Source organism: Coregonus clupeaformis, unplaced genomic scaffold (assembly GCF_020615455.1).
Source record: "Coregonus clupeaformis isolate EN_2021a unplaced genomic scaffold, ASM2061545v1 scaf0038, whole genome shotgun sequence".
Taxonomy (NCBI): Eukaryota; Metazoa; Chordata; class Actinopteri; order Salmoniformes; family Salmonidae; genus Coregonus; species Coregonus clupeaformis.
The window spans coordinates 685,890-713,783 of record NW_025533493.1 but is presented as its reverse complement, the minus strand read 5'-3'; the positions used below and the strand labels follow the sequence as shown (position 1 = coordinate 713,783).

Genomic DNA, 27,894 nt, shown 5'->3' with positions numbered 1-27,894 from the left:
GCTAAATGACTAAAATGTAAATGTTGTTTCATCAGAGAGGGTGGTGGGAGGAGGAGACTGGTTGGGTGGCATAGGAGGAGTGGCAATATCTGGGGTCTGCGATTGGTGCTTTGGAGTTGTCACATGAATTGTCCTTTCATCCTCTACACACCGAAAACGCTTGAGTAGCGTTTTGACGGGACCATTGTCAATTCAACCACCACCATGGGACTAACAAGTGATCCACATTTCCAGAAACTTGAACAATGGTACAAATCCAAAGCTGGGAACCTCAATATGAGGGATATGTTTGATGGTGACAAGGATAGATTCCGCAAATTTAGGTAAGTGAGCTTTCGATTGTTATGGCCAATATAGCTACTGAACAGAAGTTTGGCACGGTATCTTCGTGATTGTATCAATACGGGTCATAATTTGATAAGGAGCTACGTCAATAGAGGCAATGAATGGGATGCATTTTTTTTGCACACCTTTGGTACCAATCCAATGTGATTGCATAACTATACCCTAGGAAGGTAAGCAAGAATGGTCATTTAGATTTTAGCTATCTGTGCAGTATCTAAGGCTAACTATACGCAAGCTCTTCAGACTTGTATGAGTGTACAAGGTCAACGTTTATTATCGATTGCTTTTCCAGTCTTAACATGCTGTGTGAAATGTGCGACGTGTCACGTTCCATTTCGAAATCGGTCGATCTATTCATTATTAATTCGCTGTATACCCAGTTACGTAATTGTAGCTAGCTATTGTCATCAAACTGTCAAATCGCTTAGTTTTACTAGGAGGGCCCTATTACCCTATTTAGCTGGGTTAGCTTGCTAGCTAGCTACTGCTGTATACTCGCTTCCCTTCATTCAGCAGCTAACGTTTGCTTGACAGCTGGGTCATTCCTACAATGCGGTGCCTTTCCTTTCCCGGGGAAATATCATTTATTTAGTCTAAAATGTGTATACAAAAAGGCTTTAAATACAAGGTTTGAGTTTATTTAATTTGTACAGGGACAGTGCACATTAATCAACGTTTTAGTAAAGGACCGGTTTTAGCCAGCCAGCTAATTTTCAACCGCATTCCCCTGGGCAGGTTATTAAAAACAATTACAATAACAATACAGACAAACAATGAGCAGTGAGCACATGCAGAGCAACATATGACAAGCAACACGCAGACAGAGCAATAGCACAAAAAGCAACAAAACACATAAAGGCAACAAAGTGTTTACACACCTCACAAGCTACATTTATGAGAATAATACATGCATTTGCTTACCTTATCAATCTTGAAGACGATACACTAATTTGTCCCTCAAAAAAAGTGTTATGAGTGAGTGCACAACAAACATATTTCCAGGGTGTTGATGCATTCTCCTCCCAATACAGCCTCTTCCAACACAACGGGTAGGGGAAGGGTATCCCATCTGCTAACATGCTACTGAACCGTGACACTAGCATATTGACATGCATATTGGTATTAAAAGACAGCAACGTATTCTCCTACAAATATAAGTGTTTGGGCATATCATTAGTTAGCTAGCTACCTATGACATGAATTGTGCAAAAATATGATAGCTGGCTAAGCGCTAGCCAGTCAGTGGCGCTGACAGATTGAAACTGGTATCAACAAAATGTGTTTCACTCTATCCCATAAAACATGACATTGCTAAATAGGCATCATTTAGCTAATAAAATGATAATGTTTATTAGGAAGTTTGGTAGGTAGCTAGCTAGTTTGCTTGGTTTCCATTTTCCAACAGATTTTTCTAATCCTCCTGATTGGTCATCAACGGTTACTGGCCTTGGAACTCATGTGTTCACCAGAATATGCTTCTGGTCAACTGTTTGCCACTAGTGGCAATACATGTTGCAGCCACAGGTTTGCCACAGATTCAAATAGAATCTTGAGAGAATTGTCTGCCGGAAATAAACCTCTGGCAAACTGTTTGCCACTAGTGGCAATAAATATTATTGTTGCCAAAGTTTTGCTGCAGATTCACCACTAGTGGCAAACATTTGCAAATTTCTGGCAACATTTTGTGGCACACTATTTAGTTTGCAGCAAATTTGCCACAAACTTGCGGGACGTTTGCCGCAACAAATTCATTTTTGTAAGGGATATACTTTTCCCCAAAAAGTTATAAGGTCCAAAATGCACTAGATTGTACAGCTATGTGCAGTTTGGCACAGCCTACCGGTAGGCATTTGAAGTCTAGCCAACGGGCTCGAGGGACCTAAACCCAGGCCAGTCTAGACTTTAGGTACTTCTGAGATTATTGAAACAATGTAACCATCATGATTGCTGTCACGTTCTAAAGCAGTCTGCAGTAGCACACTGTGAAGCAACCACTATGCCCCTACAATAAAAATCTGCAGGCTGCAGCATCTTCCATAATAATACATTGTGTCCCATATCTCTACAAACTTGGATACACTGTAGCACAGTAATCCAGAATTTTGTTACAGTTTAGAATTAGATGTTTTGACACAGTAAATTCCAACAATTTACTCTTATCACTCACTGTACATTGGAATTATCAGGAATTTGTTAGAAACCCTATTTGATCATTCTAGATTCTTCTAAATGTTTTCTGTTATATCTCTCCTTGGTAGCACAACCCTTGAGACAGATGATGGAGACATCCTGCTTGATTACTCCAAGAATCTTGTCAATGAGGAAGTCATGAGAATGCTGCTGGCTATGGTAAAACAGATCATTGTTATGTCTTCCCATAACCATAACAGTACTTTACAACAGTGGTTGTGAGAAGAGACTACCATAACAGTAGATGTTTGCACTCTGTTTTGACCCAATGGGAATGACCCACTGACCTCATGGTCCTATACACAGGCCTATATGTACGTATCAAACATACACACAGCCAACATGGCTTTAGCTGTCAACCCTCATCAACCTTAAGTCTCTTCTCTCATAGTAAAAGTACAGTATATTTAAAGTCCTACCTCTGCACGTCAACTGATTATTGCTGTGCCATCTATCAGATGTGGATTGGCTGTGAGATATTGTACGTCGACAATGCATCTAGTAGTATTTGATACTTCAAATTGTCTCTTCATATAAATACAGTCACATCAACAATTCCAGTCCATTCCACAACAATAGAACCCCTGAGAGTACATTTACATTTACATTTTAGTCATTTAGCAGACGCTCTTATCCAGAGCGACTTACAGTTAGTGAGTGCATACATTTTTCATACACCGGCATTGACAATACATTTGACAGAAATATAAAATTGGAATTGGGCCAGAGCACCTATCTCTCTGCATTCATCCATATTAACATGCTAGACTAGTACCCTGGGAATGTGGTAAAACAGATATTAAATACAGACCATCACTTCCTCCTAAAGATAGAAAGATTGCTAAAATCAAGGCATTTCTAGTCCGACTGGTATGTGTTGTCACAAATGCTACTTATGATGTAATGACCTGTTTGTGGGTGTTAGTAAGTTAATTCAATCTTCATATCTCTCTCATGCAGGCTAAGTCCAGGGGAGTGGAGGAAGCAAGAGACAAGATGTTCTCTGGAGAGAAGATCAACTTCACTGAGGTACCAGGACTAACTGCGCTCGCTATTTTATGGCACTTTGTGTCTGAGGGGTTGCTGCAAGTTACAGAAGCACAATATCTGACAGAACACCTAGCTTTCTCACACTGGCAGATGTAGAGAATTTAGTGAAGAGCGAATGCTGATAACACTATGCCAAAGCCTGTTACATTATGTCTGTTTACTCTACTAATGATCTGAGAGTATACTATGACGAAATACATTCTCACAATAGGTCTTCCTCTCTAAACAGTTGGCAGTTGTTGCACACTTTGTGGTCACTGTTGCAAAGTCATTCAGGGAAATCCTGGAACTCCTCCCCCTCTCCACACACCATTCATGATGCAATGGTATTGTGCAATCAACTTCCGCAATGATGCTGCAGAATGTATACACATGGGTATTAACTATGTATTTACATTCAAAGAATAGTATTACAATTTTGGTATCATTATTTGAATGGTATTGAGAAGATGTTATGCAATAGCCTATTCCTTACTGGCATGGACATATCAATAAGAACACATGGTTAAAATGGGATTAATCATATAACACATTCATGTAAATGTTTAAATATTAAATATGTGTTAAAGTTTTTACCCTTCCCCCAACTGTGTGTATGTGCGTGTGTGTGTGTGTAGGGCCGTGCTGTCCTCCACATTGCCCTGCGTAACCGCTCTAACACTCCTATCAGCGTAGATGGCAAGGACGTCATGCCAGAGGTCAACAGGGTCCTGGACAAGATGAAGGCCTTCTGTCATGTAAGTGCTGGAGTCCAGTTTCAATGGACACCACAGGATATCTGCCAGGGCATATATAGAGATTAAACAATATGTTCTATCTCTATGCATTTAAATGCATGTTTTATTGGGTGGTCTTAGACTAGATTCAATAAATGGATCAAAACTTGCATCAACATTTGTTGCGTAAATTAATTTCTCATTCATAAAATGTCTTGTAGTCATTCTTGTTAAAATGAGATATACGCCTAGCTGCCATGTGCCTCTGTTTTGTGTTGCAGAAAGTGCGCAGTGGCGAGTGGAAGGGCTTCAGTGGAAAGGCCATCACTGATGTTGTCAACATTGGAATCGGTGGGTCTGACCTGGTAAGTGTGTGACTGACTGGCCAAACAACTTTTCTTTTTTTACCCTCCTATTGCAGTGGTGTCAAACTCATTTTGTCCTGCGGGCTGTATTTGGTCTTCACCGAGGTCCGGAGAGCCGCACTTAAAATAGATTATATTTTCTCGCCGTCAAAATGTGCAAATAAATAATCTTCTAGTGTTGGCTGTATTGGGCTAAACTTTATTTTAGTTTTACTTTTTGCCCAATTTTGTGATATCCAATTGGTAGTTACAGTCCCATCGCTGCAACTCCAGTACAGACTCGGGAGCCATGCATCCTCTGAAAACACGACCCTGCCAAGCCGCACTGCTTCTTGACATACTGCTCACTTAACCCGGAAGCCAGCCACACCAATGTTTCGGCATAAACACCTGTGTAGCTGGCGACCGAAGTCAGTGTGCATGCGCCCTGCCCCCTACAAGTAGTCGTTAGAGCGCAATGGGACATGGAAATCCCGTCACATAATAAGTTGCATGGACTCACAGTATTTTTGAATGACTACCTCATCTCTGTACCCCACACATACAATTATCTGTAAGGTCCCTCAGTCAAGCAGTGAATTTCAAACACAGATTCAACCACAAAGACCAGGGAGGTTTTCCAACACCTCGCAAAGAAGGGCACCTATTGGTAGATTGGTAAAAATAAGAAAGAGCAGACATTGAATATCCCTTTTGATTAATTACACTTTGGATGGCGTATCAATGCACCCAGTCACTACAAAGATACAGGCGTCCTTCCTAACTCAGTTACCGGAGAGGAAGGAAACTGCTCAGGGGTTTCACCATGAGGCCAATGGTGATTTTAAAACAGTTACAGAGTTTAATCGCTGTGATGGAAGAAAACTGAGGATGGATCAACAACATTGTAGTTTACTCCACAATACTAACCTAATTGACAGAGTGAAAAGAAGGAAGCCTGTTCAGAATACAAATATTCCAAAACATGCATCCTGTTTGCAACAAGGAACTAAAGTAATACTGCAAAAAATGTGGCAAAGCAATTAACCTTTTGTCCTGTATACAAAGTGTTATACATTTACATTTACATTTTAGTCATTTAGCAGACGCTCTTATCCAGAGCGACTTACAGGAGCAATTAGGGTTAAGTGCCTTGCTCAAGGGCACATTTACGTCATTTAGCAGACGCTCTTATCCAGAGCGACTACAAATTGGTGCATTCACCCTATAGCCAGTGGGATAACCACTTTACAATTATATTTTTAATTTTTTTTTTATTTTATTTTTTATTTTTTTTTGGGGGGGGGTAGAAGGATTACTTTATCCTATCCCAGGTGTTCCTTAAAGAGGTGGGGTTTCAAATGTCTCCGGAAGGTGGTGAGTGACTCCGCTGTCCTGGCGTCGTGAGGGAGCTTGTTCCACCATTGGGGTGCCAGAGCAGCGAACAGTTTTGACTGGGCTGAGCGGGAACTATGCTTCCGCAGAGGAAGGAGCCAGCAGGCCAGAGGTGGATGAACGCAATGCCCTCGTTTGGGTGTAGGGACTGATCAGAGCCTGAAGGTACGGAGGTGCCGTTCCCCTCACTGCTCCATAGGCAAGCACCATGGTCTTGTAACGGATGCGAGCTTCAACTGGAAGCCAGTGGAGTGTGCGGAGGAGGGGGGTGACGTGAGAGAACTTGGGAAGGTTGAACACCAGACGGGCTGCGGCATTCTGGATGAGTTGTAGGGGTTTAATGGCACAGGCAGGGAGCCCAGCCAACAGCGAGTTGCAGTAATCCAGACGGGAGATGACAAGTGCCTGGATTAGGACCTGTGCCGCTTCCTGTGTAAGGCAGGGTCGTACTCTCCGAATGTTGTAGAGCATGAACCTGCAGGATCGGGTCACCGCCTTGATGTTAGCGGAGAACGACAGGGTGTTGTCCAGGGTCACGCCAAGGCTCTTCGCACTCTGGGAGGAGGACACAACGGAGTTGTCAACCGTGATGGCGAGATCATGGAACGGGCAGTCCTTCCCCGGGAGGAAGAGCAGCTCCGTCTTGCCAGGGTTCAGCTTGAGGTGGTGATCCGTCATCCATACTGATATGTCGGCCAGACATGCAGAGATGCGATTCGCCACCTGGTTATCAGAAGGGGGAAATGTTATGTCTGTTATGTTATGTCTGTTTATGTCTGAAATGTTATGTCTGTTATGTTTAGAGAAAAATCCAATACAAAACATTACTGAGTACCACTCTCCATATTTGTAAGCATAGTGGTGGCTGCATCATGTTATGGGTATGCTTGTAATTGTTAAGGACTGGGGAGGTTTTCAGGATAAAAAATAAATGGAATGGAGTTAAGCACAGGCAAAATCCTAGAGGAAAACCTTGTTCAGTCTACTTTCCACCGGACACTGGTAGATGAATTCACCTTTCAGCAGGACAATAACCTAAAACACAGGTGTGGAACTGGTTGCATCACCGCCTGGTATGGTAACTGCTCGGCCTCTGACCGCAAGGCAATACAGAGGGTAGTGCGTACGGCCCAGTACATCACTGGGGCCAAGCTTCCTGCCATCCAGGACCTCTATACCAGGCGGTGTCAGAGGAAGGCCCTCAAAATTGTCAAAGACTCCAGCCACCCTAGTCATAGACTGTTCTCTCTGCTACCGCACGGCAAGCGTTACCGGAGCGCCAAGTCTAGGTCCAAAAGGCTTCTCAACAGCTTCTACCCCCAAGCTATAACACTCCTGAACAGCTAATCATTGCTACCAATACTATTTGCACTGCGCCCCACCCCTACCCCCCCTCTTTTACGCTGCTGCTACTCTGTCTATTATTTATGCATAGTCACTTTAACTCTACCCACATGTACATATTACCTCAATTAGCCGGTTTTTTAGTTAACACTTTTTTTAAAATCTTTAAAAATTGCATTGTTGGTTAAGGGCTTGTAAGTAAGCATTTCACTGTAATGTCTACAACTGTATTTGGCGGATGTGGCAAATACAATTTTATTTGATTTGGAAAGCTATTAGAGACTCACCCAGAAAGACTCACAGCTGTAATCGCTGCCGAAGGTGCTTCTACAAAGTATTAACTCAGGGGTGTGAATACTTAAGTAAATGAGATATTTCTGTATTTCATTTACAATAAATTAGCAAACATTTCTAAAAACATTTTTTCACTTTGTCATAATGGGGTATTGTGTGTAGATGTGTGAGAACATTTTGAATTCAGGCAATAACACAAAAAAATGTGGAATAAGTCAAGGGGTATGAATACTTTCTGAAGGAGCTGTTTGTGATTCAGAGTGCAATTTTTACTCACAGCAAGTTAACTGTGCTAATGTTATCTAGTAGTTGAATTTAGTAGAGTCGGGAGTTTAGTGATTTGATTCAAAGCTGCGAGTATTGAACTCAATTATCTTTCATGTTGCCATTATGTGTCTTCTAAGAAAATGCAGTTAAATTGTAATGCTCATAGGATGGAATTGAACTGTTAATACCATTGTGTCCTCTCTTAGGGTCCTCTCATGGTAACAGAGGCCCTGAAGCCCTACTCTAAGGGCGGCCCCAACGTGTGGTTCGTGTCTAACATCGACGGCACACACATAGCCAAGACCCTGGCCCAGCTCAACGCTGAGACCACCCTCTTCATTATTGCTTCCAAGGTGACAGGCTGTCGTCTACCTCCCACACACCACCTACTCCCATTGCCATGGTTACAGCAACCATCTTATAGCCACAGGGTTCTAGATGCCTACAAGAATTCAATGCTATGATTCAATGTGTCATTCAGTGCTATGATTAGCTATGGTGGTTAATCTATGTATACATGGTTGGGTTGTGGTAATGTGCGATAACATTTTAATCATCCTTTATGGTTTGAAGCTGGAAAAGATGCCAGGCGAATGTTGCTCATTCAGTGTTACACGCTGAGAAAACTGTGTTCTACTGCCTCTGGGACTGATGTCTCACTGTGGTCCTTTTCAGACATTCACCACCCAGGAGACCATCACCAACGCAGAGTCTGCCAGGGACTGGTTCCTCCAGACAGCCAATGATGTAAGTAGACTGGTCTGCTGACAGCTAATCATAAGATGCCTTTGTGTCTGTCTGTAGCCAATGGTGATAAATGCTCGGCCAGTTAGCCTGCATTCAGCCAATGATTTGATAAGTGTCTGCAGATGACAACAAATATTATTTTTGCAGCACAGGTCGGTTTAGGACAGTCCAGAGCACAGCTGGAGTGTCATATCATATTTGGATCAACTTCTCTAATGTCTCCATTCTCTTCTTCATAGCAATCTGCTGTTGCAAAGCACTTTGTGGCGCTGTCCACCAATGCAGTAAGTGTCCATTTTGAATGACTTTTCCCCCTTTACATTGTTGCCTGCCTGTTGAACTGTTTATTGCACAAGTAACTATTGACTAATGTTACTCTTTTTGCTGTCTTCCTTCTCTTCCAGCCCAAAGTGCAGGCCTTTGGTATTGACACGAACAACATGTTTGAATTCTGGGATGTAAGTATACACTACTATGCACACTGAGTTAGCTCTGAACCCCATGTATAATTGAATGAGTTTGAACTGGTTGGGTGGGTGGGGATTGTAGGACCCCTGTAGCTATCAAACAAATATATAAAAAATGTATTTGATGAAACATTGAATTTGGCCTTACTTATATTAGCCCATAGAAACATTGAATAACACATTCATTCATACATGGCAAAACAGATAGTCAAAAAATAAATTAAAAGGAAGTGTGTTTTGAAGTGTCTATCCTATATCTGAGAGATATAAGAAAGCTCAGGAATGATTTATTAATACATTTTTACATTGGAATGACCAGTATACCTTTGACGTGGAAATGCCCTATTCACTTCCATACATTTTTCGGCCAGGTACTGGGTTACCTTCAGACGGATATTGTGAGGCTTGTGGGCGTCTTAAAGCTGTTTGAGTCAGCTTTCGATGGTGGGGTCATTAGTGTCCGTGTATTTTTAATTTTTTTCCATACTTATTTCCCTATCACACTTTTCATCCTTCTACAAAATATACTTTCCTGCAACCCGCCTCACTCAATGTGGAACGGATTCTATTATTGACTTACCTTTTATCTAGAATCTCCAGTTGAAACTAGCTAGCCAGCTAACTAGCTACTTGCTATTAGCCACCGTTAGCGGTTTTCACCCAGAACATCGGTTTTTCTGCTGGAATAAATGAATCACTGGACATTAACACCGGATCGCAACTAGCTAGCCGCAACCGGATGGATGTTGCTGTTGGCTAATCACCGCTTCCCCCGAAGCAAGCACCAGTTAGCCTCGAGCCAGGCCCATATCCCGGCTATCTACCTCTCTGTCTACCAGACGGGAGTAGCCAGCTAACTAGCTACTTGCTATTAGCCACCGTTAGCAGTTTTTCACCATTGTCCATGGCCTGCATTACCTACCAGCCAGCTCTAGCCTGGACTATTATCGGCCTGTCTGCACAGCGCGTTATCGACCCAGAACATATCGTTTTTTTCTGCCGGAATCACTGGACCTTTAATACCGGATCATCGCAACTAGCTAGCTGCAACCAAATGGATGTAGTTGTTGGCTAATCAGCCCTGAGCTAGCCTCGAGCCAGGCCCATCTCCCGGCTATCTACCTCTCTGTCAACTGGACGGGACCTCCTAGTGTTGACACGGAGCCCCGCCGATCCAACACGACTGGTCTGCCGACAAAATCGTCTGTGGTTTCAACAGGCTTCCCGTTACGACGTCGACCACGAAGATCCATCTGCTAGCCCCGGCCCGCTAGCACACGCAAGCCGTGGCCTCTTGCTCGCCAGTGCTGTAGGAGTCTCCGAACTCTCCTATTGCTGTTCACCGGACCTTATGATAACTCAGCTATACAGCTGATGCCTGCTGGACTGTTCCTTTATACGGTACCGCATCCTGTTTATGTTTAGCCTCAGCCCAAACTTTGTCGCCATTACCAGCTATTGTCTTAGCTCTCTCGAATAACACCTGTGATTGCTTTATGCCTCTCTCCCATGTCAATATGCCTTGCTTATTGCTGTTTTGGTTATTTCTTATTGTACTATTTCACTGTAGATCCCCCAGCCCAGATCAACCTGCCTTAGATAGCTCCTTTGTCCCACCCCCCCATACACGCGGAGACCGACTCAATCGGTGCCTCCAGTGATGCTATCTCTTTCATCGTTACCCAACGCTTAGGTTTACCTCCACTGTACTCATATCCTTCCATATCCTTGTCTGTACATAATGCCCTGAATCTATTCTACAATGCCTGGAAATCTGCCCCTTTTTTTCTCTGTACCCAACACACTAGAAGACCAGTACTTAAAGCCTTTAGCCGTATCCTTATTCTACTCCTCCTCTGTTCCTCTGGTGATGTAGAGGTTAACCCAGGCCCTGTAGCCCCCAGTATCACTCCTACTCCCCAGGCGTTATCATTTGTTGACTTCTGTAACCGTAAAAGCCTTGGTTTCTTGCACGTTAACATCCAAAGCCTCCTCCCTAAGTTTGAGTTATTCACTGCGTTAGCACACTCCGCCAACCCTGATGTTCTAGCATTGTCTGAATCCTGGCTTAGGAAGGCCACCAAAAATTCAGACATTTCCATCCCCAACTACAACATTTTCCGTCTCGATAGAACTGCCAAAGGGGGTGGGGTTGCAATCTACTGTAGAGAGAGCCTGCAGAGCTCTATCATACTATCCAGGTCTGTGCCCAAACAGTTTGAGCTTCTACTTCTAAAAATCCACCTTACCAGAAATATGTCTCTCACTGTTGCCGCTCTCTACAGCCCCCCCTCAGCCCCGAGCTGTGCCCTGGACACCATATGTGAACTGATTGCCCTCCATCTATCCTCAGAGTTCGTACTGCTTGGTGACCTAAACTGGGATATGCTTAACACCCCGGCCAACCTACAATCTAAACTAGATGCCCTCAATCTCACACAAATGATCAACGAACCTACCAGGTACAACCCTAAATCTGTAAACATGGGCACCCTCATAGATATCATCCTGACAAATTGACCCTCTAAATACACCTCCGCTGTCTTCAACCAGGATCTCAGCGATCACTGCCTTATTGCCTGCGTCCGTAATGGGTCCGCGGTCAAACGACCACCCCTCATCACTGTCAAACGCTCCCTAAAACACTTTAGCGAGCAGGCCTTTCTAATTGACCTGCCCCGGGTATCCTGGATGGATATTGACCTCATTCGTCAGTAGAGGATGCCTGGTTGTTCTTTTAAAAGTGCTTTCCTCTCAATCTTAAATAAGCATGCCCCATTCAAATTCAGAACTAAGAACAGATATAGCCCCTGGTTCTCCTCAGACTTGACTGCCCTTGACCAGCACAAAAACATCCTGTGGCGTACTGCATTAGCATCGAACAGCCCCCGCGATATGCAACTTTTCAGGGAAGTCAGGAACCAATATACACAATCAGTTAGGAAAGCAAAGGCTAGCTTTTTCAAACAGAAATTTGCATCATGTAGCACTAACTCCAAAACGTTTTGGGACACTGTAAAGTCCATGGAAAATAAGAGCACCTCCTCCCAACTGCCCACTGCACTGAGGCTAGGAAACACTGTCACCACTGATAAATCTACAATAATTGAGTATTTCAACAAGCATTTTGCTACGGCTGGCCATGCTTTCCACCTGGCTACCACTACCCCGGTCATCAGCTCTGCACCCTCCGCTGCAACTTGCCCATGCCCCCCCCGCTTCTCCTTCACACAAATTCAGACAGCTGATGTTCTGAAAGAGCTGAAAAATCTGGACCCCTACAAATCAGCTGGGCTAGACAATCTGGACCCTTTCTTTCTAAAATTAGCTGCCAAAATTGTCGCAACCCCTATTACTAGCCTGTTCAACCTCTCTTTCGTAACGTCTGAGATCCCCAGAGATTGGAAAGCTGCCGCGGTCATCCCCCTCTTCAAAGGGGGTGACACTCTAGATCCAAACTGTTACAGACCTATATCCATCCTGCCCTGCCTTTCGAAAGTATTTGAAAGCCAAGTTAACAAACAGATCACCAACCATTTCGAATCCCACCGTACCTTCTCCGCTATGCATTCCGGTTTCCGAGCTGGTCATGGATGCACCTCAGCCACGCTCAAGGTCCTAAACGATATTATAACCGCGATCGATAAAAGACAGTACTGCGCAGCCGTCTTCATTGACCTGGCCAAGGCTTTCGACTCTGTCAACCACCGCATTCTTATTGGCAAACTAAATAGCCTTGGTTTCTCAAATGACTGCCTCGCCTGGTTCACCAACTACTTCTCAGATAGAGTTCAATGTGTCAAATCGGAGGGCCTGTTGTCTGGACCTCTGGCCGTCTCTATGGGGGTGCCACTGGGTTCAATTATCGGGCCGACTCTATTCTCTGTGTATATCAATGATGTCACTCTTGCTGCTTGTGACGCTCGGATCCACCTCTATGCGGACGACACCATTTTGTATACATCTGGCCCTTCATTGGACACTGTGTTAACAAACCTCCAAACGAGCTTCAACGCCATACAACATTCCTTCCATAGCCTCCAACTGCTCTTAAACACTAGTAAAACTAAATGCATGCTCTTCAACCGAACGCTGCTTGCACCCGCCCACCCGACTAGAATCACTACTCTCGGCGGGTCTGACCTAGAGTATGTGGACAACTACAAATACCTAGGTGTCTGGTTAGACTGTAAACTCCTTCCAGACTCACATTAAGCATCTCCAATCAAAAGTTAGATCTAGAATCAGCTTCATATTTCGCAACAAAGCCTTCTTCACTTATGCTGCCAAACATGCCCTCGTAAAACTGACTATCCTACCGATCCTTGACTTCGGTCATTTACAAAATAGCCTCCAACACTCTACTCAGCAAATTGGATGTAGTCTATCACAGTGCCATCCGTTTTGTCACCAAAGCCCCATATACTAACCACCATTGTGACCTGTACGCTCTTGTTGGCTGGCCCTCACTACATATTCGTTTCCAAACCCACTGGCTCCAGGTCATCTATAAATTACTGCTAGGCAAATCCCTGTCTTATCTTAGCTCACTGGTCACCATAGCAACACCCACCCGTAGTCTGCGCTCCAGCAGGTATATCTCACTGGTCATCCCAAAAGCCAACACCTCCTTTGGCCACCATTCCTTCCAGTTCTCTGCTGCCAATGACTGGAACGAACTGCAAAAATCTCTGAAGCTGGAGACACTTATCTCCCTCACTAACTTTAAGCGTCAGTTGTCAGAGCAGCTTACCGATCACTGCACCTGTACACAGCCATTCTGAAATTAGCCCACCCAACTACCTCATCCCCATATTGTTATTTATTTTGCTAATTTGCACCCCAGTATCTCTATTTGCACATCATCTTTTGCACATCTATCATTCAAGTGTTAATTACGAAATTGTCAATATTTTTGCACTATGGCCTATTTATTTATTGCCTTACCTCCATAACTTACTACATTCCCACACACTGTATATATATTTTCTGTTGTATTTTTGACTGTGTTGTTTTACCCCATATGTAACTCTGTGTTGTTTTTATCGCACTGCTTTGCTTTATCTTTATCTTACCTGGTTAAATAAAGGTGAAATAAAAAAATAAAACGTTTGTTGCCCAAACCGTTCAGACGCTACAGACAGAATTTGGCACATTGGCGGTACCGACTTCAGATGTGTCCTGCTTCTGGGGGATGTAGAGCAAATCGTAGTACACCATTGTGTTCGTGAAAGTCTCCGCTTTCCATAGTGGGTTCATATTAGTTTCTAGCCCAAACCGTTCAGACTCAGCAGACGTTTTCATGAGAAGATTGATTTTCGGGTTGTCTCCTGTCTGACACTCACCGCTGTAGCTCTGCCACCTTTCACCGCAGGTGAGGAAGGCTGACATCGGTGGATGCGGTGGATTGAGATGCAGCCCATGCAAAAAAACTGATACACTACTGCTCGTCGAACATCTCATTTCAAAATCATGGGCATTTAATATGGAGTTGGTCCCCCCCTTTGCTGCTATAAAAGCCTCCATTCTTCTGGGAAGGCTTTCCACTAGATGTTGGAACATTGCTGCTGGGACTTCCATTCAGCCACAAGAGCATTAGTGAGGTCTGGCATTGATGTTGGGCGATTAGGCCTGGCTCGCAGTCGGCGTTCCAATTCAACCCAAAGGTGTTCGATGGAGTTAGGGTCAGGGCTCTGTGCAGGCCAGTCAAGTTCTTCCAGACCGATCTCGACAAACCATTTCTGTATGGACCTCGCTTTGTGCACGGGGGCATTGTCATGCTGAAACAGAAAAGGGCCTCCCCAAACTGTTGCCACAAAGTTGGAAGCACAGGATCGTCTAGAATGTCATTGTATGCTGTAGCGTTAAGATTTCCCTTCACTGGAACTAAGGGTCCTAGCCCGAACCATGAAAAACAACCCCAGACCATTATTCCTTCTCCACCAAACTTTACAGTTGGCACTATGCATTCAGGCAGGTAGCATTCTCCTGGCATCCGCCAAACCCAGATTTGTCCGTCGGACTGCCAGATGGTAAAGCTTGATTCATCACTCCAGAGAACGCATTTCCACTGCTCCAGAGTCCAATGGCGGCGAGGTTTACACAACTCCAGCCGACGCTTGGCATTGCGCCTGGTGATCTTAGGCTTGTATGCGGCTGCTCGGCCATGGAAACCCATTTCATGAAGCTCCCAACGAACAGTTATTGTGCTGACGTTGCTTCCAGAGGCAGTTTGGAACTCGGTAGTGAGTGTTGCAACTGAGGACAGACGATTTTTACGCGCTTCAGCACTTGGCGGTCCCATTCTGTGAGCTTGTGTGGCCTACCACTTCGCGGCTGAGCCGTTGTTGCTCCTGGACGTTTCCGCTTCAGAACAACAGCACTTACAGTTGACCGGGGCAGCTCTAGCAGGACATACATTTGACCAACTGACTTGTTGGAAAGGTGGCATCCTATGATGGTGCCACGTTGGAAGTCACTGAGCTCTTCAGTAAGGCCATTCTACTGCCAATGTTTGTCTATGGAGATTGCATGGCTGTGTGCTCGATTTTATACACCTGTCAGCAACGGGTGTGGCTGAAATAGCCGAATCCACTAATTTGAAGGGGTGTCCACATACTTTTGTATATATAGTGTATCTCTAACTTAAAGAGATTCTGATGGGGATTTTTGTATTATGCTAATTCAATTTCCAAGTGGGCGTGGACATCAACTCTAGGGGGATAAAAAGGATTAGCATTTTGCAATCAATCAACCATGGCTTATACTTGTATACTTGCTGGGAGATATTTTGACCGCATTCTTGGTGTGGTATTTATTTCTAAAGACTTTAGAATGCAATTGTAAAGGGAATGAATTTGTGGATCTTGTATTAACACGTTAAATTCAAAATCTAAACCATTGGAAATTAGCAAAGCTGAAGAATAAGGGATTTTTTTTTAAAGTAAATGGTGCACAAATGTTGTCTAATGTTGCAGTCTCGTTTGACACTAGTACACTGCCCAAGTGATGGCCATTGTCTGTTTTGTGTGGCCTTTAAATATTTTGAGAAAGAGGGAAACCTGTAGTGGTTGATTGATTGTGTGACTGTGATGTCATGTTTGCTTTCTATCAGTGGGTCGGTGGGCGTTACTCCCTGTGGTCGGCTATTGGGCTGTCCATTGCACTGCACATAGGTATGTCTGTCTATCTTAGCGCCCTATGGATGTAGTGTATACAGAAGCAGCATATTTACTGTATATTGCAGATTTGCTCTGAGCATTTTGTCAACTGCAAAAAGTTGGTTTGTACATTAAAATGGAATGAATCGAAAGCATCATAACTACTACTGGTAATTTGAGTTGAAGGGTTGATCCTCTGAACACCTTTTTTTCTACTTCTCCTGTCCTGCAGGGTTTGAGAACTTTGAGCAGCTTCTGGCCGGTGCTCACTGGATGGTAGGCACATTTCTCCTTCATTTAGTGTCAATTCAATACAACTGTATTTATCCCCTCAGGGGCAATTGAAAATAATCCTAAATTAGATAGATATAGAATTAGTAATATGATGTTGTTAAAATGACTGTTGTCTTTCCCAGGATAACCATTTCAGCAGCACCCCTCTGGAGCAGAATGTCCCTGTCCTGCTGGCCGTGCTGGGTGTCTGGTACATCAACTTCTTCCAGGCAGAGACCCACGCCATGCTGCCCTACGACCAGTACATGCACCGCTTCGCTGCATACTTCCAGCAGGTCAGTCAGACAGGCAGGCCATACCTGGGTTCAAGTACTCTCTGAAATCTTACAAATACTGAGTGTTGGTTTAAGCATGCCTGTGGTGCCAGGTGGGTAGGGTTTGCACTTTATGAACTTTTTGTTGGTTTTATTGCAACAGGCAAGCTCAATCAAGTACAGCTAAAGTATTTGAAAATATTTCAAATAGTATTTGAACCCAGGTCTGAGTCAGACAGGCAGGCAGGAGCCAGGCAGGACCATCTGCTAGGGATGTAGGGACCAGGACAGGGCATCTGTTTGGGCTAGACTAGAGAATCCAGGGACAAGATCATGTTCAGTAGACAGGAAAGGGTAGAAAGGTTTTGTTTGTACTGCAGGTGCAATAGAAGATTAAATGTTTTTTGAATCACGTTTCATTACCTTTCTTTCCAATGTTTCCCCTTTTTATTGATGTACTGTAAGCCATAATTTCAGTAACCATCATTGTAACTCAAATGTGTCGTCCATAGGGCGATATGGAGTCCAATGGGAAGTACATCACTAAAGATGGCACCCGTGTCAACTACCAAACCGGACCCATCGTCTGGGGCGAGCCTGGGACCAACGGACAGCACGCCTTCTACCAGCTCATCCACCAAGGTAACATACACCTGTCACACACCTGTCCTCTAGACCCTCATTCAGAATGTGGACAGTTTTGTTTGATATACTGTACTATAAAGCTAAATGGCATATTATTATTATTATTATAAAGCAAGATGTGAACGGAACAACATTAAGTTACCCACCTTGATGTGACATTCAGTATTGTGACTATTCTAGGCACACGTATGATTCCTGCAGACTTCCTCATTCCTGCCCAGACACAGCACCCAATCAGGGACAGCCTCCACCACAAGGTAGCGCAACGTCATGGCTTATCATGGCTTTGCAATTAGGAAAATTCAAAATTCTGTTTACTAACTGAATCTAAATGGAATTGTCCCCAACCCTGCTACAATAGTGTATGTGACTATATCTTTTGATCTCCCTATTAGATCCTGATGGCCAACTTTCTGGCCCAAACGGAGGCTCTGATGAAGGGGAAGACACCAGACGAGGCCAGGAAGGAGCTGGATGCCACCGGCCTAGGAGGACCAGAGCTGGAGAAACTGCTGCCACACAAAGTGAGTAGATTTACTCATCAGACCATGGATTAGGGCCGGGACGATACCAGTATCGCGATACTCATTAGTATCGTGGCAAGGAAACAAAACACAAAGCGGATTTCACTTCTTTAGGAAAACAGCCCTAATGTTGGAAATCCAGCCAGTCTATAATCTCTTGACTGATGGAAAGTATTGATGCAAAGATAATGCATAATTGGTTGTCTGCGTTATTGCTGGATGATGCTTTTAAATGCTTTGATGTATGTTTGGTCGATTTATTTCTGGCTAGTGCATAGAAATGGTATAACAACGTTTTGGGCTGATATACTTTGTTGTCGTTTTCGTCAATGAAAGGTCTTCCAGGGAAATAAGCCCAGCAACTCCATTGTTTTCAAGAAGCTGTCACCCTTCATGCTGGGAGCACTGGTTGGTAAGTAGTAGCTGTTGGCATGGTAACACCCAATTCCTGTCCAGATAATTCTATGTACACTGAACAAAGAAATAAACGCAATATGAAAAGTGTTGGTCCCACGTTTTGTACAGATGTCTCAAGTTAAACCGCCTGCAATGTCATTTTAGAGAATTTGGGAGTACGTCCAACTGGCCTCACAACCGCAGACCACGTGTATGGCGTCGTGTGGACGAACGGTTTGCTGATGTCAACTTTGTGAACAGAGTGCCCCATGGTGGCGGTGGGGTTTTGGTATGGGCAGGCATAAGCTACGGACAGCGAACACAATTGCATTTGACCGATGGCAATTTGAATGCACAGAGATACCGTGACGAGATCCTGAGGTCCATTGTCGTGCAACTCATCTGCCGCCATCACCTCATGTTTCAGCATGATAATACTCTGGATTGACATGTACGACAGCGTGTTCCAGTTCCCGCCAATATCCAGCAACTTCGCACAGCCATTGAAGAGGAGTGGGACAACATTCCACGGCCACAATCAACAGCGTGATCAACTCTATGCGAAGGAGATGTGTCATGCTGCATGAGGCAAATGGTGATTCCACCAGATACTGACTGGTTTTCTGATCCACGCCCCTACCTTTTCTTAAGGTATCTGTGACCAACCGATGCATATCTGTATTCCCAGTCATGTGAAATCAATAGATTAGGGCCTAATTTATTTATTTCAATTGACTGATTTCCTTATATGAACTGTAACTCAGTAAAATCGTTTAAATTGTTGCATGTTACATTACATTAGTAATGGCGCCGGAGGGGATGGCTGCCGTTTTACGGGCTCCTAACCAACTGTACTATTTTGTTAGTTGTTTTTTACTTATTGTGTATATAATGTTGCAGCTACCGTCTCTTATGACCGAAAATAACTTCTGGACATCAGAACAGCGATTACTCACCTCGAACTGGATGAAGATTTTTTCTTTAACGAGTCCGACGCGAAGGATATACCTCTTTCTCGGGAACAGGCCCAAATCCCCATCATACGCGTGAAGAAAAGACAGAGAAAAAGGGGGGCGGAGGTCTGGGTGCCTTCTGAGAATTCGTAGGCGAGTGAGTAAACCGCCACTACCATTGTTCTATTGGCCAACGTGCAATCACTGGAAAACAAAATGGATGATCTACGATCAAGAATATCCTACCAATGGGACATTTAAAAACTGGAATATCTTATGTTTCACCGAGTCGTGGCGGCACGGATAATATAGAGCTGGCGGGATTTTCCATGCATCGGCAGGACAGAGAAGCTACGTCCGGTAAGACGAGGAGCGGGGGTGTGTCTATTTGTCAATAACAGCTGGGGCACAATGTCTAATATTAAAGAAGTCTCGAGGTATTGCTCACCTGAGGTAGAGTACCTTATGATAAGCTGTAGACCACACTATCTACCAAGAGAGTTCTCATCTATATTATTCGTAGCCGTCTATTTAACACCACAAACCGATGCTGGCACTAAGACCGCACTCAACGAGCTGTATAATGCTCATCCAGAAGTGGCGCTCCTAGTGGCTGGGGACTTTAACGCAGGCAAACTTAAATCCGTTTGACCTCATTTCTACCAACATGTCACGTGTGCAACCAGAGGAAAAAAAACTCTAGACCACCTTTACTCCACACACAGAGACGCATACAAAGCTCTCCCTCGCCCTCCATTTGGCAAATCTGACCGTAATTCTATCCTCTTAATACTTGCTTACAAGCAAAAACTAAAGCAGGAAGTACCAGTGACTCGCTCAATACGGAAGTGGTCAGATGACGCGGATGCTACGTTACAGGACTGTTTTGCTAGCACAGACTGGAATATGTTCCGGGATTCATCCAATGGCAGGAGTACACCACCTCAATCATCGGCTTCATCAATAAGTGCATCGACGACGTCGTCCCCACAGTGACCGTACGTACATATCCCAACCAGAAGCCATGGATTACAGGCAACATCCGCATCGAGCTAAAGGAGGAGCGCTTTCAAGGAGCGGGTCACTAATCCGGATGCTTATAAGAAATCCTGTTACGCCCTCAGACGAACCATCAAACAGGCAAAGTGTCAATACAGGATTAAGATTGAATCCTACCTCACCGGCTCTGACGCTCATCGGATGTGGCAGGGCTTGAAAACTATTACGGACTACAAAGGGAAACCCAGCCGCGAGCTGCCCAGTGACGCGAGCCTACCAGACGAGCTAAATGCCTTTTATGCTCGCTTCGAGGTAAGCAACACTGAAGCATGCATGAGAGCACCAGCTGTTCCGGACGACTGTGTGATAACGCTCTCGGTTGCCGACGTGAGCAAGACCTTTAAACAGGTCAACATTCACAAAGCCGCGGGGCCAGATGGATTACCAGGACGTGTACTCAAAGCACGCGCGGACCAACTGGCAAGTGTCTTCACTGACATTTTCAACCTTTCCCTGACCGAGTCTGTAATACCTACATGTTTCAAGCAGACCACCATAGTCCCTGTGCCCAAGGAAGTGAAGGTAACCTGCCCAAATGATTACCACCCTGTAGCATTCACGTCGGTAGCCATGAAGTGCTTCGAAAGGCTGGTCATGGCTCACATCAACCGCATCATCCCGGATACCCTAGACCCACTCCAATTCGCATACCGCCCCAACAGATCCACAGATGACACAATCTCAATCGCACTCCACACTGCCCTTTCCCACCTGGACAAAAGGAACACCTATGTGAGAATGCTGTTCATTGACTACAGCTCAGCGTTCAACACCATAGTGCCCACAAAGCTCATCACTAAGCTAAGGACCCTGGGACTAAACACCTCCCTCTGCAACTGAATCCTGGACTTCCTGACAGGCCGCCCCCAGGTGGTAAGGGTAGGCAACAACACGTCTGTCACGCTGATCCTCAACACTGGGGCCCCTCAGGGGTGCGTGGTTAGTCCCCTCCTGTACTCCCTGTTCAACTACGACAGCGCGGCCAAACACGACTCCAACACTATCATTAAGTTTGCTGACGACACAACAGTGGAAGGCCTAATCACCGACAACGATGAGACAGCCTATAGGGAGGAGGTCAGAGACCTGGCAGTGTGGTGCCAGGACAACAACCTCTCCCTCAATGTGAGCAAGACAAAGGAGCTGATCGTGGACTACAGGAAAAGGCGGGCCGAACAGGCCCCCATTAACATCGACAGGGCTGTAGTGGAGCGGGTCGAGAGTTTCAAGTTCCTTGGTGTCCACATCACCAACAAACTATCATGGTCCAAACACACCAAGACAGTCGTGAAGAGGGCACGACAACACCTTTTCCCCCTCAGGAGACTGAAAAGATTTGGCATGGGTCCCCAGATCCTCAAAGTTATACAGCTGCACCATCGAGAGCATCCTGATATGGCTGCATCACCGCCTGGTATGGCAACTGCTCTGTATCCGACTGTAACGCGCTACAGAGGGTAGTGCATACGGCCCAGTACATCACTGGGGCCAAGCTTCCTGCCATCCAGGACCTATATACTAGGCATTGCCAGAGGAAAGCCAAAAAAATAGTAATAGACTCCAGTCACCCAAGTCATAGACTGTTCTCTCTGCTACCGCACGGCAAGCGGTACCGGAGCGCCAAGTCTAGGTCCAAAAGGCTCCTTAACAGCTTCTACCCCCAAGCCATAAGACTGCTGAACAATTAATCAAATGGCCACCCAGACTATTTACATTGACCACCCCTCTCCATTTGTTTTTACACTGCTGCTACCCGCTGTCTATTATCTATGTATAGTCACTTTACCCTTACCTACATGTACAGATTACCTCGACTAACCTGTACCCCCGCACATTGACTTGGTACCGGTACCCCCTGTATATAGCCTCGTTATTGTTATTTTATTGTTACTTTTTATTATTTTTTACTTTATTTTATTTGGTAAATATTTTCTTAACTCTTTCTTGAACTGCATTGTTGGTTAAGGGCTTGTAAGTAAGCATTTCACCTGTTGTATTCGGCGCATGTGACAAAAAGTTTGATTTGATGTTGCGTTTAGATATTTGTTCAGTATGCATATACTGGTAAAGGTTTTTCTTTTTGTCTTTTTAGCCATGTATGAGCACAAGATCTTTGTGCAGGGAGTCATGTGGAACATCAACAGCTACGATCAGTGGGGGTACGTGTCAGTGAGAAGCATATATGGAATTCTAAATATATGTCTATTGTATATTTTAAGTTATATGTAACATTCTTCTCTCTATGTTCAGAGTTGAGCTGGGCAAACAGCTGGCCAAGGCCATCGAGCCAGAGCTCAGCGACAGATCAGAGGTCCACTCCCACGATTCCTCTACCAACGGGCTCATTAACTTCCTCAAGAAGAACTCCGCTTAATTGCTTTACTTCAGCACTTTACCTCCTCACTGACCACAATTGGAACTATTAGCTGAAGTATTCCACAATGTAGTCCTGGCCACCACTGATAGCCCCTTGACCCGCAGAAAAGAGCACTTTACGTTTGTGATAATCACCAGTCTGTTTATTTGAGTGTGTCAGTGAATCGAGAGACTTGGACTGTATTATCTAGATGTGTACAAAAGTTAACCTGATAAGGGAATCAATCGCTTTTGGGAGGAGGGTAACTCCCCTAATATTACAATGTGCAGATATTACTGTAGGTGACAAGGCCCCCTCTCTAACCTAGTCAACACTGACTTACCAAATAAAAATGTGGTGTCACTTTACATTACTGTTTTCTATTTTGTGTCATGAGGGTTGGAATACTACACGGCATCCTATTTTAAAAGTGCAGTATGCAGAATTCAAGGGCAAACTAGTAAAGTGTGAAAAATATTAGTAGTTCATTTGATATTGCAAATATATAGGTTTAATATGAGTTTGACTAGATGTTTTGAGCAAGATAATGTACAGTGGGGAAAAAAAGTATTTAGTCAGCCACCAATTGTGCAAGTTCTCCCACTTAAAAAGATGAGAGGCCTGTAATTTTCATCATAGGTACACGTCAACTATGACAGACAAAATGAGGAAAAAAAAATCCGAAAATCACATTGTAGGATTTTTAATGAATTTATTTGCAAATTATGGTGGAAAATAAGTATTTGGTCACCTACAAACAAGCAAGATTTCTGGCTCTCACAGACCTGTAACTTCTTCTTTAAGAGGCTCCTCTGTCCTCCACTCGTTACCTGTATTAATGGCACCTGTTTTAACTTGTTATCAGTATAAAAGACACCTGTCCACAACCTCAAACAGTCACACTCCAAACTCCACTATGGCCAAGACCAAAGAGCTGTCAAAGGACACCAGAAACAAAATTGTAGACCTGCACCAGGCTGGGAAGACTGAATCTGCAATAGGTAAGCAGCTTGGTTTGAAGAAATCAACTGTGGGAGCAATTATTAGGAAATGGAAGACATACAAGACCACTGATAATCTCCCTCGATCTGGGGCTCCACGCAAGATCTCACCCCGTGGGGTCAAAATGATCACAAGAACGGTGAGCAAAAATCCCAGAACCACACGGGGGGACCTAGTGAATGGCCTGCAGAGAGCTGGGACCAAAGTAACAAAGCCTACCATCAGTAACACACTACGCCGCCAGGGACTCAAATCCTGCAGTGCCAGACGTGTCCCCCTGCTTAAGCCAGTACATGTCCAGGCCCGTCTGAAGTTTGCTAAGAGTGCATTTGGATGATCCAGAAGAGGATTGGGAGAATGTCATATGGTCCGATGAAACCAATATAGAACTTTTTGGTAAAAACTCAACTCGTCGTGTTTGGAGGACAAAGAATGCTGAGTTGCATCCAAAGAACACCATACCTACTGTGAAGCATGGGGGTGGAAACATCATGCTTTGGGGCTGTTTTTCTGCAAAGGGACCAGGACGACTGATCCGTGTAAAGGAAAGAATGAATGGGGCCATGTATCGTGAGATATTGAGTGAAAACCTCCTTCCATCAGCAAGGGCATTGAAGATGAAACATGGCTGGGTCTTTCAGCATGACAATGATCCCAAACACACCGCCCAGGCAACGAAGGAGTGGCTTCGTAAGAAGCATTTCAAGGTCCTGGAGTGACCTAGCCAGTCTCCAGATCTCAACCCCATAGAAAATCTTTGGAGGGAGTTGAAAGTCTGTGTTGCCCAGCGACAGCCCCAAAACATCACTGCTCTAGAGGAGATCTGCATGGAGGAATGGGCCAAAATACCAGCAACAGTGTGTGAAAACCTTGTGAAGACTTACAGAAAACGTTTGACCTGTGTCATTGCCAACAAAGGGTATATAACAAAGTATTGAGAAACTTTTTGTTATTGACCAAATACTTATTTTCCACCATAATTTGCAAATAAATTCATAAAAAATCCTACAATGTGATTTTCTGGATTTTTTTTCTCATTTTGTCTGTCATAGTTGACGTGTACCTATGATGAAAATTACAGGCCTCTCTCATCTTTTTAAGTGGGAGAACATGCACAATTGGTGGCTGACTAAATACTTTTTCCCCCCACTGTAGATACATTTAGGGAGTTTCTAAACTAACTGAAATAGCTTGAAATGGCTTGCAGCCCCCACACAGCAAGAGTAACAGTACTGTTGGATCAATTTTGTAAAAATAAACCACAAAACGTTTTGTAGGTGAGTGCATTCGGAAAGTATTCAGACCCCTTGACTTTTTCCATATTTTTACGTTACAGGCTTATTCTAAAATGGATTACATTAACTTTTTTCCTCATCAATCAACACACAATACCCCATAATGACAAAGTGAAAACATGTTTTTAGAATTTTTGCAAATGTGTTATAAATACAAAACAGAAATACCTTATTTACATAAGTATTCAGACCATTTGCTATGAGACTCGAAATTGAGCTCAGGTGCATCCTGTTTCCATTGATCATCCTTGATGTTTCTACAATATGATTGGAGTCCACCTGTGGTAAATTCCATAGATTGTACATGATTTGGAAAGGCACACACCTGACAGTGCATGTCAGAGCACAAACCAAGCCATGAGGTTGAAGGAATTGCCCGAAGAGCTCCAAGACAGGATTGCGTCGAGGCACAGATCTGGGGAATTTCTACAGCATTGAAGGTCCCCAAGAACACAGTGGCCTTCATCATTCTTAAATGGAAGGAGTTTGGAACCACCAAGAAGACTCTTCCTAGAGCTGGCCGCCGGCCAAACTGAGCAATCGGGAGAGAAGGGCCTTGGTCAGGGAGGTGACCAAGAAACCTGATGGTCACTCTGACAGAGCTCCAGAGTTCCTCTGTGTAGATGGGAGAATCAATCAATCAATCAATCAATCAAATGTATTTATAAAGCCCTTTTTCATCAGCAGATGTCACAAAGTGCTATAGAGAAACCCAGCCTAAAACCCCAAACAGCAAGCAATGCAGATGTAGAAGCACGGTGGCTAGGAAACACTCCCTAGAAAGGCAGGAACCAAGGAAGAAACCTAGAGAGGAACCAGGCTCTGAGGTATGGCCAGTACTCTTCTGGCTGTGCCGGGTGGAGATTATAAGAGTACATGGCCATTTTAAGGCCAGATTGTTCTTCAAGATGTTCAAATGTTCATAGATGACCAGTAGGGTCAAATAATAATCACAGTGGTTTTAGAGGGTGCAACAGGTCTTGTACCTCAGGAGTAAATGTCAGTTGTCTTTTCATAGCGGAGCATTCAGAGGTCAAGACAGCAGGTGCGGTAGAGAGAGAGTCGAAAACAGCAGGTCCGGGACAAGGTAACACGTCCGGTGAACAGGTCAGGGTTCCCTAGGCGCAGGCAGAACAGTTGAAACTGGAGCAGCAGCACGACCAGGTGGACTGGGGACAGCCAGGAGTCATCAGGCCAGGTAGTCCTGATCCTAGGGCTCAGAGGGGAGGGAGAGAGAGAGAATTAGAGGGAGCATACTTAAATTCACACAGGACACCAGATAAGACAGGAGAATTACACCAGATATAACAGACTGACCCTAGCCCCCCGGCACATAGACTATTGCAGCATAGATACTGAGACTGAGTGGGTCGGGGGACACTGTGGCCCCGTCCGACGATAGCCCCGCAGCGTACGTGTAGGTATGTACGGCAGGACCAAATCGGAGAGATAGGTAGGAGCAAGCCCATTCAATGCTTTGTAGGTTAAAGGTAAAACCTTGAAATCAGCCCTAGCCTTAACAGGAAGCCAATGTAGAGAGGCTAGCACTGGAGTAATATGATCAAATCTTTTGGTTCTAGTCAGGATTCTAGCAGCCGTGTTAAGTACTAACTGAAGTTTATTTAGTTCTTTATCCAGGTAGCCGGAGAGTAGAGCATTGCAGTAGTCTACTCTAGAAGTGACAAAAGCATTGATTAGCTTTTCTGCATCATTTTTGGACAAAACTTTTCAGATTTTGCAATGTTACGAAGATGGAAAAAAGCTGCCCTATGAATATTATTGATATGTTCGTCAAAAGAGAGATCAGGGTCCAGAGTAATGCAGAGGTCCTTCACAGTTTTATTTGAGACGACTGTACAACCATCAAGATTAATTGTCAGATCCAACAGCAGATCTCTTTGTTTCTTGGGACCTAGAACTAGCATCTCTGTTTTGTCCGAGTTTAAAAGTAAAACATTTGCCGCCATCCACTTCCTTGTGTCTGAAACACAGGCTTCCAGGGTAGGCAGTTTTGGGGCTTCGCCATGTTTCATCGAAATGTACAGCTGTGTGTCGTCCGCATAGCAGTGAAAGTTGATGTTGTGTTTCCGAATGACATCACCAAGAGGTAGAATATATAGTGAAAACAATAGTGGTCCTAAAACGGAACCTTGAGGAACGCCGAAACCTACAATTGATTTGTCAGAGAACAAACCATCCACAGAGACGAACTGATATCTTTCCGACAGATAAGATCTAAACCAGGCAAGAACCTGTCCGTGTACACCAATTAGGGTTTCTAATCTCTCAAAAGAATGTGATCAATGGTGTCAAAAGCAGCACTAAGGTCTAGGAGCACGAGGACAGATGCAGAGCCTTGGTCTGACGCCATTAAAAGGTCATTTACCACCGTCACGAGTGCAGTCTCAGTGCTATGATGGGGTCTAAAATCAGACTGAAGCATTTTGTATACCTTATTTGTCTTCAGGAAGGCAGTGAGCTGCTGCGCAACAGCTTTTTCTAAAAATGGAAGATTCAAAATAGGCTGATTTTGTTTTTTTACATTTAAGGTCAAGGTTTGGCTTTTTCAAGAGAGGCTTTATTACTGCCACTTTTCGTGAGTTTGGAACACATCCGGTGGATAGGGAGACATGTATTATGTTCAACATAGGAGGGCCAAGCACAGGAAGTAGCTCTTTCAGTAGTTTAGTTGGAATTGGGTCCAGTATGCAGTTTGACGGTTTAGAGGCCATGACTATTTTCATGAATGTGTCAAGAGATACAGGATTAAAAAACTTGTGTCTCCATTGATCATAGG

The 27,894-nt window shown here is 44.3% G+C and overlaps 1 protein-coding gene across 1 annotated transcript; it reads left to right on the top strand.

Annotated features, from left to right (window-relative positions):
- Window positions 1-124: 124 nt before the first annotated feature.
- Window positions 125-23,168, top strand: LOC121576887 (glucose-6-phosphate isomerase-like). The gene is made up of 18 exons (XM_041890435.2): window positions 125-323; window positions 2,604-2,694; window positions 3,496-3,564; window positions 4,203-4,322; window positions 4,583-4,666; window positions 8,152-8,298; window positions 8,621-8,692; window positions 8,932-8,976; window positions 9,097-9,150; window positions 16,274-16,334; window positions 16,552-16,595; window positions 16,736-16,888; window positions 17,380-17,509; window positions 17,693-17,769; window positions 17,908-18,036; window positions 18,373-18,448; window positions 22,537-22,603; window positions 22,695-23,168. The coding sequence occupies exons 1-18, from the start codon at window positions 205-207 to the stop codon at window positions 22,816-22,818; spliced, it is 1,662 nt and encodes a 553-aa protein (XP_041746369.2). The 5' UTR covers window positions 125-204; the 3' UTR covers window positions 22,819-23,168.
- The last annotated feature ends 4,726 nt before the right edge of the window (window positions 23,169-27,894 follow it).

Excerpts from the sequence above, each read along its gene's own strand:
- LOC121576887 (XM_041890435.2), top strand. The coding sequence starts at position 205 with ATGGGACTAACAAGTGATCCACATTTCCAGAAACTTGAACAATGGTAC. Across the intron at positions 8,299-8,620 it reads TCTTCATTATTGCTTCCAAG|ACATTCACCACCCAGGAGAC; the intron begins GTGACAGGCTGT and ends GGTCCTTTTCAG. Across the intron at positions 22,604-22,694 it reads AACAGCTACGATCAGTGGGG|AGTTGAGCTGGGCAAACAGC; the intron begins GTACGTGTCAGT and ends CTCTATGTTCAG.